General features: G+C 36.2%; 1 protein-coding gene across 1 annotated transcript in view; it reads left to right on the forward strand.

Annotated features, from left to right (window-relative positions):
• ITGA1 (integrin subunit alpha 1) overlaps positions 1 to 15,275 on the forward strand; it is a 172,007-nt gene that overhangs the window by 112,871 nt on the left and 43,861 nt on the right. The window contains exons 12-15 of the mRNA XM_001094788.5: positions 6,584 to 6,729; positions 10,091 to 10,234; positions 11,350 to 11,607; positions 14,197 to 14,327. Of these exons, the coding sequence (XP_001094788.2) occupies positions 6,584 to 6,729; positions 10,091 to 10,234; positions 11,350 to 11,607; positions 14,197 to 14,327 (679 nt within the window). The remainder of the gene's footprint in view (positions 1 to 6,583; positions 6,730 to 10,090; positions 10,235 to 11,349; positions 11,608 to 14,196; positions 14,328 to 15,275) is intronic.

A 15,275-nucleotide genomic window follows, 5' to 3' on the forward strand; every position in this document is an offset into this window, starting at 1 on the left:
ATGTATTTTGTCATGTAACTTCTTCTTTAATAGCTCCATTCACAATCAGACAAATATTGAACTTAAACCCAGTGATGTAACATGATCCTCTTTCCCAGTGTCTTGCCAGAAATGAGGAGGTATATGTCTGGTACCACTTTATTTGGGATCTATACCAAGCTGAGCAATGCCTAGGGGATGCCAGGGAACTCTCCCATCACTGAACAAAGATCTCTGTGAACGATTGGGAGGATCTAGAATAGAAAGGACCATCAGGATATGGATTCCCAGCTCGTACTCACTCAGCAAATATTTGGAGGCTCCTCTTTTGCCCCAGGCATTGATCTTAGTGCTGGGGATGCAGTGATAAAGAAAAAGAATACCTTGGCCTGGAAGCATTCAGTTTCACATGTTAGCATTCCTCTCTGAGATCTTTCTGTCCCAGAGGCAAGTCTTTTTCTCTCTGTCCCAGTTGCTTTCTATTTTACCAGGAAGGTGGCAGGTCTTTACTGCGGTGTTTATACATCTCCTTATTTAAGGACACCTATTAAAGCTGTAGGGGCAGCAGGACTTAAGAAGAATAAAAGGACTATAGTTTTAGATGACTAAAAATGTAACAGTCAACAGCAGCTACACTGTGACTGCTAAAATCTCTTAAGACATGTAGAACTGCATGAGTGAAAGTCTACTCTGTTTCTCATAGAAATCCTATTACATTCCACTCTGGTCAGCCGACAGCTAGAGTATCTTGTTCTAAGTATCACATGCTAGAGGGAGAAAATGACAAACTAGGATGTGCCAGTAAAAGATTACATAGAGAAGTTAGCTCCAGAAGCAATTCCTTGCTACAAGTCTCACTCTCTCCAAAACTTAAAGAAATTGAAGGTTAGAAAACAAAGTGTGCATTGCATGTCTTTTAAGTATTTGGAGGATTGTGATATAAAATATAGGGGTTAGGCTTAAAATTCATTTCAAATTTCAGCATTAAAAGAGATCCTATGGAGCATGTAGTCTTAATTTCCAATTGAGAAACTGAGAGATAGAACAATTGTGTCCCAGCTGCCTATGACAGGTGTGAAACCACAATTGAGACTTCCTGATTCTTATGTCAGTGTTCATATCACGATATTGAAATAACTGATTCTGGGTTGATTAAGAAAGCACCGCACAAATACTGAGTACCAGCAATGTGCCAAACACTGAGTTTATAGAGAATAAGAAGATAGATGAGGCAGGTCAATTCCTACATTCATAAATCTTACCTTTTTGGGTGAGAGACAATGATGGAACAAGCAATCGCTATCAGTATGATATGTGCTATGACACAGAATATCTAAAAAAAGAGGGCTGGGGATTAGATTAGATATCTTCTAAAAGTTCGCTACATCCTAAGGTTCTATGAGACTGTTTACGTGAAATACCTTGGAATCAAGAACCAGCTTAACCTGAGGCTTCTTTGTATTCTATGTAGAATAAATATAGAACATTTATCTTCCTATATAATGGATGACATATAAATTAGTAAAACTCCTTGTGAAAGGCATTTGACAGTGTGTTTACAGAGCTATAAAAATGTTCATACCACATTTATACAGAAATTTCACTTCTGTGGACCTAACCTAAGGAAAAAAATCCAATATTTAAGAATGCCAAGTGAACAGTTATTTCCACTGTATTATTATTTATGGTATTGAGGGAAATGCCATTATCCTACATGCCCCAAAATATGCAGATAGTTAAGTAAATAGTAAATCCACTTAACAAATATTGTACACTCATAAAAATAAAAATTATAAAGCTGCTGATACTAAAGACTTGAAGCAGTTATGGTACAAGATGTACAATTAGCGATAGCCATGAGGTCATAGAGACTTGAGTTTGTTTTCTGATTCTGCCTCTGGCTATGGCTTTAGGGAAATTACTTTCCCGCTGAAAGCCTCAATCTTATTATTTCTAAACTGGAAAAAATTACACCATATATATCATTTGGATTGTTAGATTAAGTAATGACTGTATTTAGTACTGTGCCTGACACACAGTTAACAATCAATGGGTGTTGTCTATTATTTTATTATGTAAATGTTATTTAGTATTTTTTATTATGTAATGTTATATAATAAACATTCCTCTTATTAGTATTGTGGTAGGCAGAATAATGATCCCCAAAGATGTCCATGTGCTAATCCCTGGACCCATGAATAGGTTACTTTGCATGGCAAAAGGGACTTTTCAGATATGATGAAATCAAGGAAAAGATGGGAAGATTATCCTCAGATATCTGGCTGGACCTGATATAATCAAGCATTCTAAAAATCAGAGAACCTCTCCTGGATGTGGCCAGAGGGAGACAGAACTATGGGAGAATGGTCAGACAGATGCAATGTTGTTGGCTTTAAAGATGGAGGGGGGCCACAAGCCAAAAACTATGGATGGCTCCAGTGCTACAAAGGGCAAGAAAATGGATTCTCCTTGATAGGCTCCCGAAAGGAACACTGACCTGCCAATATCCTGATGTTTAGTCCAGGAAGCTCTATGCCAGACTTCTAATATACAGAATTGTAAGATAATAAGTTATGATGCTTTAAGCCACCAAGTTTTTAGTAATTTGTTACAGCAGCAATAGAAAACTTATACATAATACAAAATAATAATAGTAGCTGACATTAGTACTATTACTAGTAAGTATTGAGTATTTACAAAATTAAAGACACTGTGTGAAGCCCACAAAGATATGTATGATATTGTTGCCACTCTTAGGAAGCCCACATATTTTAATTGATAGCACTGTAGTTTTTGGTATTCTTAATTGTATGTGATTAAATTCCTTTAAAATAAGTGAACTTTTAAGAATCCTAAGTTTGTCATTCCCAAAAAGCTTTGGTTAAACGTTGCTTAAAGCAGACTTGGATAATTCAACTTAAAGATGGCACTGTAAGTGAGAAAATATTAAAAGAATCATTTCTGACCACAGTATTTATAATATATGACTTCTCTCTGTCCAAAAAGGAAATTTTTGGATATGTTTTCTACAGTGTGCTGAGATTTCCTTTTCTGTTTCAGAAATTATTTCATTAGCTTACTCACAAGTGAGGGTATGTGACATTTTGCCAACATAAAGTCTAATACATGTAGGATTTCTTTCAAAATAGAAAAGCATCCAAAAGGCAGGACAAATGCCTTGGTTTTTTTTTTTTTTTCACCCAAATAATATTCTAAATCTGAAATGAAGTTTTCAAAATGTTTCTTTGTGGGGGTCACAAATTGAGAAGACACTGAATGTATTTTTTTGTAAATCTGTATGGATTGCAAGTTGTAAGACTATGAAAAATCTTATGCAGGAAGCAGAGAGGCAGAGGCTCTATTAGAAAAATCCCATGCTTATCCATAATGATCAGGGAGCTGTCAAACATCTGTCTCAGGACATAATCGTACCCCTATCTTTCTATTACCCAAACTGCCTTATGCCAATACGCATTGCAAGTGGATTTGGTGGTGAGAATACAGCTGGGATTATGTTCCCCCGCTTCCTCCACCCACAGTTTGCTGAATTCTATTCCTGCCAACAGCTTCCAAAGGAGAAGGAAAGATCTGAGGCAATGTCTTGGCATCAAGACAGATCATACCTGTTTCCCATTACCTCACTAGATCCTGGCCCTTTACCCCAGAAGTGAATTATGAGAACTGACAGAATTCATTCTTCATAAATTCATGCAAAGGGCTATGCCACCCATTTTGGCCTTTTCTTCCTCGTTTTTTTCTCTTAATTTGAGTCAGAGTTTCTGTCTTATTGCCCAGGCTGGAGTGCAGTGGCACGATCTCTGCTCATTGCAACCTCCACCTCCTGCATTCAGGTGATTCTCCTGCCTCAGCCTCCCGAGTAACTGGGATTACAGGCACCTGCCACCATCCCCTGGCTAAGTTTTTGTATTTTTGGTAGAGACCGGGTTTCATCATGTTGGCCAGACTAGTCTCAAACTCCTGACCTCAGGTGATCCACCAGCCTCAGCCTCCAAAAGTTCTGGGATTACAGGCGTGAGCCACCGCGCCCAGCCCTTTTTGTCCATCTTATTCTTTTCTTTTTCAGGAAACACTATTAAGCTTAAATATTTATAATTATTTTCCTTCTACTAAATTTAGGCTTTACTTGGCTCTGGCTCTCTTTTTCTTTTCTTCTTTCTTGTCTTTAGACACCCAAGCATCAATTAGTAACTATGCTAACTGTCCCTGAGATTATTTTAACTAATATTTTTATTTATGAAGTATTAGTCATCAAAGAGAGTTAACTAAATAATCTCACAACTCCTAGCCTCAAACAAAATTTTCAACTTATTTTTAAAAGAGGCCTTTTATCAAGTTACATTCACAGCTCTGCAAATTACACACACACACGTACTAACACTCTCATTCTACTCCCTTCTTTATAGTTCTTAGTAGAGTGGCATGAAATAAAATGGCCTTCGTTTTGCACATTCTTCTTTTCCATTTTATGTATGTATAAACATGGCCTGAAAGATTCATTTTAAAACAATGTTGTTGTTAGTAATATAAACATATAACACATTACGTGTTTGAAAAAATATTTTAGATTCTATTATGTATAATAATAAAAAAAAACCCTCAAAGAAAGATGAAGGAATGAGAATGTGAGGAATACTCATAAAGGATAATATGCATGTGTAACTGTGTTCCTTTAGCACTTGTAAGAATAAACATATTGTATAAAACTTTTTTTCCTTTTTAACACTTTTGGAAGAAAGTCAAACTTACTTTATAGTAAAATACTTGGTAAGTGAGTTAGAAAATGATATTTTTCTCAGCGAGAAGTGCTATTCTGTGGCATTTTGAAAAATAATCTGACTTCTACTGCACTGAAGAAATCTGGTTATTAGAAGAGTTATTCCTTTTATAAAATCAAAATCTGCATGTGATAATTTTATTCATTGATGTCGCTGTGTTCTCAAAACACAAAGAACAAGTCTGATTTTTCACTCAAAAATTAATCTTAAAGACACAATTTATGCTCTTCCTGTAAGCGGCCTGAGATGATCTCTTAAAATGGTTTACTATTCACTTGACCCAGAACAACCCAAAAAATTATGCAAATCAAGAGATTCAAATCTTCATGTTCACTTTAAGAACATCCATGAAAATACCCAGGCAATCAGGGGTGTGTATATCTGAAAAGCCAGCAAGTATCTGAAAGATGTGACTTTCCAGAAGCAGTGTGTGCTGTTCTATCATTGCAATGGTGGAGTTGGTAGATGTGCCCGAAGCCAAACAGTGGAGCTGGACAGAAGGTTTATGGCCCCAAAAGAGTGCTGAAAGTTTGTTGCACATGCTTAAAAATATAAAAAACAGTGCTGATCTTAAAGGTTTGTATGTAGATTCTCTTGATCATTGTGTACATCTAGGTGGGCGAAGCACCCAAGATGCACTGGCTCTATTTACAGGGCTCATGGTCAGATTAACCCACATGTGACCTCCACCCCCACTGTCGCACCCACCGCACTGAGATGATGCTTACTGAAATAGAACAGATTTTTCTAAACCAGAAGAGGAGGTTGCGCAGAAGAAGAAGGTATTCCAGAAGAAACTGAAGAAACAAAATTAATGACCCAGGAATAACTTCAATATAAAATATATGCAAATAAAATCAAAAGTAGAAAAAAGACAATTCAAAATTTTAAAGAGCATGGAAGCTCAATTAAAAAGAGGAAAGATCAGATATGTGAAAAACGATTCAAGCTCTCTGTTGAATAAAGTCACATTAAAATCACAGCAAGGTACTGTTGTTAGACAATGTTTAACACCTATTAAAACATACACAAATTTAAATAATAGTGATAATACACAAAGCCTGGGACAGTTTCATGAAATTGTCTTTCATATGGCTGTTCATAGAACAAAGTAGTACAAATTTTCTGGAAACAATTTTCTAGACACTATAAGAATCATTAAAAACTTGATCCAGTGATCTATTCCTTAAAATTTACTGTCAAAAAATCCAGAAGAGGGACAAATTTAAATGCACCAAGGTGTCTTTGAAATCTTAAGTGTAATACCAAAAATATTAAAACCACCTGAATTCTAGTGTTTTATCGGGAAATGCTCATGTAATATAAATGTAATGTCTTTATGCTTTAACCAAGAGAAATCATCTTCAATTATTTAAAATTACAATTTAAAAAGCTAGTAGCAGCACAGAAAAAGTTTACATTTTCTCTGATCTAATTATATAAAAAGTATTAAATTCTGTAGTGCAGACACATATATCCAAATGAAATACAATCGATTTATTACAAAATGGGGTGGGGGTGTGCAATGTTTTTGTGTGTGTCATCATTGTTGTATCATTTGTGATTTTAAATAATGAAAAACTCAGACTGGGGGTAAATAGATTCTCCGGAGAAAGCAATTGTGGTAGATAGAGAGCACATTAAAAGCCTCCACCAGAACAAATTCTTACATGCACTGAAGAAAAAATATTATTTTCAAAATATAACCATATAAAAATGATTCTCTTGGTCATTTAGAAAGAGTTTTAATTTATTACATGAAGACTTTAAGGGTCCAGGTGGTATATCTGGAATCTTTCTTTTGTTAGGTTACACTGTAAACTCTGCTACTGCTTCTTCTGGAGATGTGCTCTATATTGCTGGACAGCCTCGGTACAATCATACAGGCCAGGTCATTGTCTACAGGATGGAAGATGGAAACATCAAAATTCTCCAGACACTCAGTGGAGAACAGGTAAACTTGAAAAATATTGTTTTATTTAAACTAATCTATTCATACTCTATGTATGTTTACTGTCTATTGTCCTAAACTTTTAAAAATGTGTTATCCACATATTCAGTAAAAACTGGGAACAGGGCCCCATGTTAGGTTCTTTGGAAGTGATGTATAGTGTCTGTATCTTTCTCTTCATGTTGGATGGGGGTGGAGGTAAGATGTATAATAGGCTGGGCACGGTGGCTCACACCTATAATCCCAGCACTTTGGGAGGCTGAGGCGGGCAGATTACCTGAGGTCAGGAGTTTGAGACCAGCCTGACCAACATGGAGAAACCAAACTCTACTAAACAGCCTGACCAACATGGAGAAAAAAACTCTACTAAAAATACAAAATTAGCCGGGCGTGGTGGCACATGCCTGTAATCCCAGTTACTAGGGAGGCTGAGGTAGGAGAATCGCTTGAACCTGGAAGGTGGAGGTTGCCGTGAGCCGAGATCGTGCCACTGCACTCCAGCCTGGGCAACAAGAGTGGAACCCCATCTCAGACAAAAAAAAAAAAAAAAGATGTAGAATAGATGTAGATACAGACATACAAATACATACACAAGAAAAGAGATCCAAAACATTAAGAGGTACGAAATTACCAGTGGCCCAGACAATACAGTCAGAATATGATGAGATTGCTTTAAGCTAGGATTGGTGCAGAAAAGCTTCTTAGAAGATGAAATTTGGGCTGAATCTACAAGGGATGATAGAATATAGATAGGTAGGAAGAGCAGTGAAAGAGAAAGTTAAAAAGATAACATGGACTCATATTATGTGAGGTTTTGAATGGCAAATTAAGAGCTTGGATTTTATCCTGGAGGTAATGGGAAATTGGCTATAATATTTAAAATTGGAAAATTCTTATTAGGTGGCATTGAATATTAAAAGAAATTTGGGAAATTATACATGAAATAACATTTATATATGTATATATATAAACTGAAAGAAACATCATAAATATGCAAACATTTACACACACGCGCACACACACACACACATACATATTAACTGAAAGAAAGATCTAACCATGCTTTTTGTTGTTGTTATTTTTGAATTGTGATAGCTCAGGGAACTTTTATCTCTAAACAGTTTTCTGTCTTTTTCAACAGTTCTACAAGGAGGATTTATTAACTTTATTCCACAGTCCTTTTACAGAGGGTGGGAGAGTGGTTCTTCTTAGCCTTCACTAAATATTTCAACTTTTAGACTAGAGAGGCAGGGCCGCATCAGCCCTGCTGTTCTGCAGGAGTCCGAGCTGCAGCCCAGCGCAGCAGTAAAGCTCAGGTGCGGGGATATTCACATTAGTAACGTCCACAGACTGGGGCATGGGGCTTTCTAGCCCCATGCCCCGCAGGAGCAGTATCTTTTATGACAGCACCATAGACATAGCTTCCAGGGTCTCTACAAAGGGCAGGCTGGCTACAAGAGTAACTGCACTCTGGGAAGTCAAAACTATGTCATCTTCATCAGGTCCTTATAAATCATTTATAGTTCCACACAGCCTGAATACAATATCCCAATAAGAGGTTATTTTTACCCCATCAGGGGTAAAAGCAACAGCTTAGCCTTAGTGGTAAAGTTGAAATCCCAGCCTCAGCAGATTCCCAGGGCAACAGAGTTAGAGTAACTAAAGGTCAGATCCTCATGTATCAGGTGAAAGGGTTTTATTAACTCTTTGCCCACATTTATACTCGGAAAATGCATAACAGTTAGAGTAAGGCTATTGTTATAGCTCAAACTGGAGGTAAGAAGAACGTAAAATAAGATGTCAGCAGTAAAAATGGAAAAGGAAGGGGCATGACAGATATCAATAAGAAGAAATTGGCAATAGTAAAATGAAGCATTTTAGATGACATCTTAGTTCCATTATCACTCCATTAATTGTCTACAAGACAAGAAGTGTCAAATTTTATGAAAATTTACCTATGAAAGTTGAGGAGAGTATCATGAATGATTTAAATCATGAATGACTTCAGTTTCAGCCTGGGAATCTGAAAGAAAGGTGGCTCCATGATTAGAATGTCAACACCTCAAGCAATTTAGGTATTTTTAACAGTGACGTTTGGCTTTTAGACATGTTCCTTGTAACAGTAAGCACAAATTCAGATATTTGCATGTGCCAGTAAAGTAAAATCAAAATAGGTAAAGTCAATGAGTAAAGCTGCTGGGTGAAAAAACACAGGAAGTGGTGGGAATCATGGCCCTGGGCAGCTTGTAAAATTCCACCGAGCTCCAGTTGACCCAAGTTGCCATATGGGAAGGAAAACCCAGTGTTGCAAGATCTTCTATTTTATTTATGTTTATAATTAATTCAACTTTTAAAAAGACCTCTTAAGCCCCTCAAAAACCTGTGAGAAAAGTGCACTCAAAAGGCAGTGTCTTTTGCCCACATGCCTAGGAGCAATGTCTAGAAATGTAGAACTGAAGCCTTGAGAAGGAAGACAGAATGATATTTGCAATTGCCTTAGTAGAAATGTTTAAGAAGGATTGGTTATCTAGGGTAAGAGAATGGAAAAAAGCTACATGTCTGAGCTTTAGAAGAGGCCAAAATTCAGAAAATGGGAGTGGGGGAAGAAGCCAGTAAATATGAAAGAGTGTCTATGCCACAGGGGCAGAAGCAAGATTGTAAGAGTAAAATCACAGAAGCCACTACAGGGAGATGTACAATAAGATAATTATTAAGAGCATCAAATATTAAACATAGAATAATATTTGAAAAACTTGTTTAAGCATTTAGGTAATGAAGTGTAAGTTCTCTGCTTTTGTCTAAATAGAGAAAACATATTGCTACAAGGGATGATCCCCCTGCAATCCTTCCATATTTTTCTATATCCCATAGCTGCTGGGATAACACTTAATCATTTAATTGAGAAGACAATCTTCCAAGACTATGAGGTGAAATATGCCACACCAGTATTCCAGGACAACTCAGTTCCTTATAATGTATTTAAACATATATGCAACCATTACAGAATGCATTCTACTGCTTATCTAATTTTATTTCCTTAAAAAATCACTATAGTATTACTGACCTTTTCTGATTTGTGGAGAAGAAAGAGAGGTTAGAGTGAAATCTAAAGAAATTCATTTTGTTACTGTCAAGCAATGAAATCTGTAACAGCTGTTCATCCTCAAAGATGGAACCGACTAATATTCTTTATCCTCATGAAAGAGCCAATAAATAACTTTCAGGGAGCATCAATTTCTATCTTTCATTTCCTTTGCCAACTAGCTCCTCTACTAGATTGCTAGAAGTAAAACAAATGTAGATTTCAGCTTCCTTGAGAATTTCCGATGTTCATTGGGCTGCTTTGTTTCATTTTGTGTCCTAGATTGGTTCCTACTTTGGCAGTATTTTAACAACAATTGACATTGACAAGGATTCTAATACTGACATTCTTCTAGTCGGAGCCCCTATGTACATGGGAACGGAGAAAGAGGAGCAAGGAAAAGTGTATGTGTATGCTCTCAATCAGGTAATGGTGTCTGAGTTTGGTAGAAATCCAGTAAAATCTCTTCCTTCTCTTCATTTTTGAATAATAGGTTCTACTTTTTCACTCACTTTGAAAAAACAGAGCAAAGAAGCTATCAGGATTTATTCACTCCACCAACCCCTCAGTTTTGAAATGACCATTTATAATCCTAATAAAGTAGCTCCAACCCTTAGATATTTTCTGCTTGGAAATGTGAATTATGTTTAACACTGTATAGGATAAAGGAGGTAAATATAAATCTCACTAAACTGTTAAATAAACCCACAAGGCTTATTTAGGCTGGGAGGCTTATCAGCTCTGGCCTGGAGGTGGATAATAACCTCAGCAGTTAAATCGGATAGGGTTGAGGGAGAGAAGTCATGAGTTTCAAGGCAGCGACACTGCAGACTTCCAGGAAATACTTCACTGGGCTGGAGTGAGATTTTGTCTTCCGTGCCTGACTTTAGACATCATTTTTTAAGTTAAATAATTTTTAATTTCTTCATTAGAAGAATGTTTTGCTCTTTACAGCAAAGCCAGTGTTTAGCTTTTCCAAATATGTACATTCTCTCCTAAATTGATTATTTTAAATAATAAATCATATATCTTTCTTCCTATCATTTTTTGGCTTCCTCCTGTCAACTTTTTTTGTCCCAGGCTGTTTTGTTCTTTTTCAAGAAAGTGTATTCTTGATCACCTTTGCTAGTACTTTCTGTCTGGGATTTTTTTTTTTTTCTTCCACTCTAGGCAGCTTTAGAGAAAGTTTCCTTTTAAAGCAGAATAAATTTTCACTTTGCACAATATTGGGTGAAGAGGGGATAGTGGTACAAATTAAGGATTTAAATATTATTTGGCCTGAAAAAGATGCTCTGAATTATATACTCACTCAATTGCATTAAAGAGAGATTCCATTAAAGTATGTCTCCCATACTTCTACAATCTGCTCTTTGGAATCCCTAACTTTGCTCTCAGATAGGCACAATTTTAAAGAAATTTTACCACCCTTACCACTAATGTACAAATGGCTGTTAATAGCACTGATTTAGTATACTTTAAAATTTTTACTCTGCTGTAGTAATGATGGAAATCTGTAAATATCCTGTTTATCTTTCTTCCAGACAAGGTTTGAATATCAAATGAGCCTGGAACCTACTAAGCAGACGTGCTGTTCATCTCGGCAGCACAATTCATGCACAAAAGAAAACAAAAATGAGCCATGCGGGGCTCGTTTTGGAACTGCTATTGCTGCTGTAAAAGATCTCAATCTTGATGGATTTAATGACATCGTGATAGGAGCTCCGCTGGAAGATGATCACGGGGGAGCTGTGTACATTTATCATGGAAGTGGCAAGACGATAAGGAAAGAGTATGCACAAGTAAGAGTTGAAACCTACAGATTCCCACCCTTCAGTGATAAGTCAGTTCGATGCCAGGCATTACCTGTCTAACTTCATGAGTTATTTAATTTCTTCCTCCTGACCTTATTGGGAAACTAGATTTAATTCTCTTTAAGTGCTCCTTATAGATTAATTACTTTATATTTTATACATTTATCTAATTTCCTTTCTGTTGTTATTTTCCATGTCTCCAGGATTTGACTTTTTGAAACAGTAAAAAACAAAAGAATACTTTGTAACAATGCTGTTTAACATCTTCAGTGTGTCCCATTCTAAATAGAGGGCACTGCTTTGTGAATAAGGCAAAAATAATTATATGACTTAACCAATAAAGGAAATTAGATTCTTGATTTTATATTTAATGTTCATGCTGTTATAATAAATTGCATTAAGTTCATATTTATCCATTAAGTTGTTATATTTTCCTCAAGTGAATTAGGATTTCTAAAGATTTATAATTTTCTCACAAGTAATCCTTAGGAAAAATAAATCTGAATATTAAGTTTAAGCTGCAGGGAACTTCTGTTATTCTTGTTTGTACTTTGTTGTCAGTTAACAGCTCTAATCCATAAGCGTATTTTTTTCCTGCATTAGAAAAATAACAAGTTACAAAAGTGCTAAATGCACTATAAAAACAAAATAATTTAAAGGAGTTTGAATGTAATTGTCTGTTTTTAGGTAATCATAGTCGGTTAGATATTGAACAGCTACTTACAAATAAAACAGAATTCACTACCTTCTAACTTACATAGTTTGAAAAGAAATCAGAATATTAATTATTTCATTTTCTATTTGAGTGTTCTCTTTGGTTCTGTAGTCAACAGAGCTCTCAAAATCTATTCATGTAATGCAAACATGAGTGATTTTTCATAAAACCATAACAACAATAGTGAACAGAATAAAGGGCTTATTTCAATAAGAGCACTTGTAGCCATTTGATAAATAATTTGTTTCTGTTGAAAATCTTTATGGCATTATTTACGTAACAAGAGACAGGCAATATTAATGACTGGGGCATGATGGAATTAGGAAACACAGGAAGAAGTTCTTTCTTATATTCTTCCACTTTACTCCTTCAGTGTCAATTCTGTAAATTTAATGGGGTAGCATTTGAAGTAGAAAAGGAAAGCTAAATCATTGTGAGATGAAGTAGATTGTCATAAACAACTTGTTTTCTAAATAGTGATAAATCAAGATGCAACTTTAAACAAAAACAACAAAAAGAATATTAGAGTTGGATTTGTTTAATTACTGGCAAAATGCTTTTTGAAGGAATAGGTGAAGATGTGCTTACTCATTTCCATGAGAACCAGATGCTGCTTATGTGTGGGATAATCCAGAATCAAACAGTCAAGCCCATAGAACCAATGAGGCAGATATCTCTTGAATTCTTCGCTTAAAAAAATGAGGATGGCTGGGTGCAGTGGCTCATGCCTGTAATCCCAGCACTTTGGGAGGCCGAGGCAGGCAGATCACAAGGTCAGGAGTTCGAGATCAGCCTGGCCAACATGGTGAAACCCCGTCTCTACCAAAAATACAAAAAATTAGTCGGGAGTGGTGGTGCGCACCTGTAATCCCAGCTACTTGGGAGGCTGAGGCAGGAGAAGTGCTTGAACCTGGGAGGCGGAGGTTGCAGTGAACTGAGGTAGCGCCACTGCACTCTAGCGTGGGTGACAGAGCGAGCCTCCGTCTCAAAAACAACAACAACAACAACAACAAAAAACAACTTTAAAATGAGCCTAACCTGTTTAAGCATGAAAACTGTTTCCATTTGGTTTTCCTTAGTGGGCTTCTTATTTTATGTTTTTTATGTGGAAAACAAGAATCTGAGAAGACTTGAAGTTTAGGGAGGGTTTGTAAGTCCTGTCTGCTTGCCATGGACTTCTGTTAAAAGCATTAGCTTCAGCTTGAACCAATGCTAAGTCAGGAAGTACAGATATCAAACATACTATGTATGGTAATAGGCACAGATCTGTCTTCAAGACATATTCATTTGTGCCATCTCAACGTTGTGAATACATGTGAGTGGAATTGAGTCTCGTGCCCTCAACTTTTAGGACAATTTTTGAAAGACAGTAGAGATTACATATTGGAAAATGTATTTGATGGGATATATTATTTATACCCAGCCACAAAGTTCAGTGAACTCCAAATTGACCCCTAGAGCAATCTTCTACTCCTCTCCCCGCTGTCCTACTATGATATGTTTTCAAGATCTCCAGTACCTTTAAATATGTCTGTGTGATGGGATTGGCTAGGAAGCAGAAAGCACAGAACCAATTACTCATACTGTTTCCTTTGAGGATTAGACAAAATGACATTATATAATTTTTCCCTCTGTCTCTGGTGTCAGTGACCTTGAAATGATTTTGTCTGTACTATAAAAAGAGCAATATCCTCTGGGAACATCTGAGTTTTTCCTCTTATCTCCACGTGAGGGACCTCTTGGGCGGATTCCCAAAAGATCTTTAATTTTGATTTTGTTAAACAATTTAAATTCTCAGATTTATTTGAAACTGTTTTGAACAGACTCTTCTCATATGAAACTCTTTTTTTGGATTCTCACAGCGTATTCCATCAGGTGGGGATGGTGAGACACTGAAATTTTTTGGCCAGTCTATCCACGGAGAAATGGATTTAAATGGTGACGGCCTGACAGATGTGACTATTGGGGGCCTTGGTGGTGCTGCCCTCTTCTGGTAAGTATTTTAATAACATCCTGTTAATCTGAGACTGGGTCACCCAGAACTTGCCGAGCTCCCAGTGTGATTGGAGCTCATATCATACCAAATATCTATTTCCTTTTGTGTTCCACTATGCAGATACAAGTTATTCAGCTGAGTGAGCTGAAAGAGTCAATATATCTTAAGAACAAAGAAGCTATAAGAAAGAAACAAGTAGAATGAACTCTTAATTTGGTGTGTCTATTATGTGGTTTACACTAAAATAGGTATTCTGTTTTAGGAGAGGTATAGGGGAAGAGAAGATCTTACAGAGGATGTATATAAACAATAAACCATCCCTAATATTGGGTTGCTTACAAGGTTTTAGAGATAATCGACTTTTTATTCATTGGCCTGATACATAGAAACAGATAATCCAGCAGCACTCTCTGACTGTTTATATTGTTGTCAAGCCTAGAGGCATCTTAAGTAATATCTTTGCTCAGCTGTTAAAATGCCCGCATCCCCCAATATGCCCAGTTCTTTCAGATACATACATTCATAATGCTTTATTTATTAAGAATAAAATAATAATTTAGTAAGCAATAACGTTAATAACCATAGCTTTAACCAGCTAACATATCCTATTTCAAAAACTGTTCTGTTTGAAAAAAAATTACTAGGAAGTCAAGAATCAACTTAATGAGAAACCCACATGATAATTTTGAAAAATATAATAAATTTCATTAAGAAATATGAAGGAAGAGTTTCATAAGTAAAATGTCTATTCCAAGTGACCTTATGAGAAGTCCGCATGTTGATTCTCCTAAATTAATGCATTGGTTTACTGTAATTCAGGTGGAAACATACCTCAATTCTCTTTTTCCCAAAAATTTACCTAGAAGAGTAGTAAACAGTGAAAGAAAGATGAAGATAGAGAGGTGAAAATAAATGACTTTGCTGTAATTTAACATAATGCTTAAG

This window comes from Macaca mulatta, chromosome 6, assembly GCF_049350105.2.
Source record: "Macaca mulatta isolate MMU2019108-1 chromosome 6, T2T-MMU8v2.0, whole genome shotgun sequence".
Lineage (NCBI taxonomy): Eukaryota > Metazoa > Chordata > Mammalia > Primates > Cercopithecidae > Macaca > Macaca mulatta.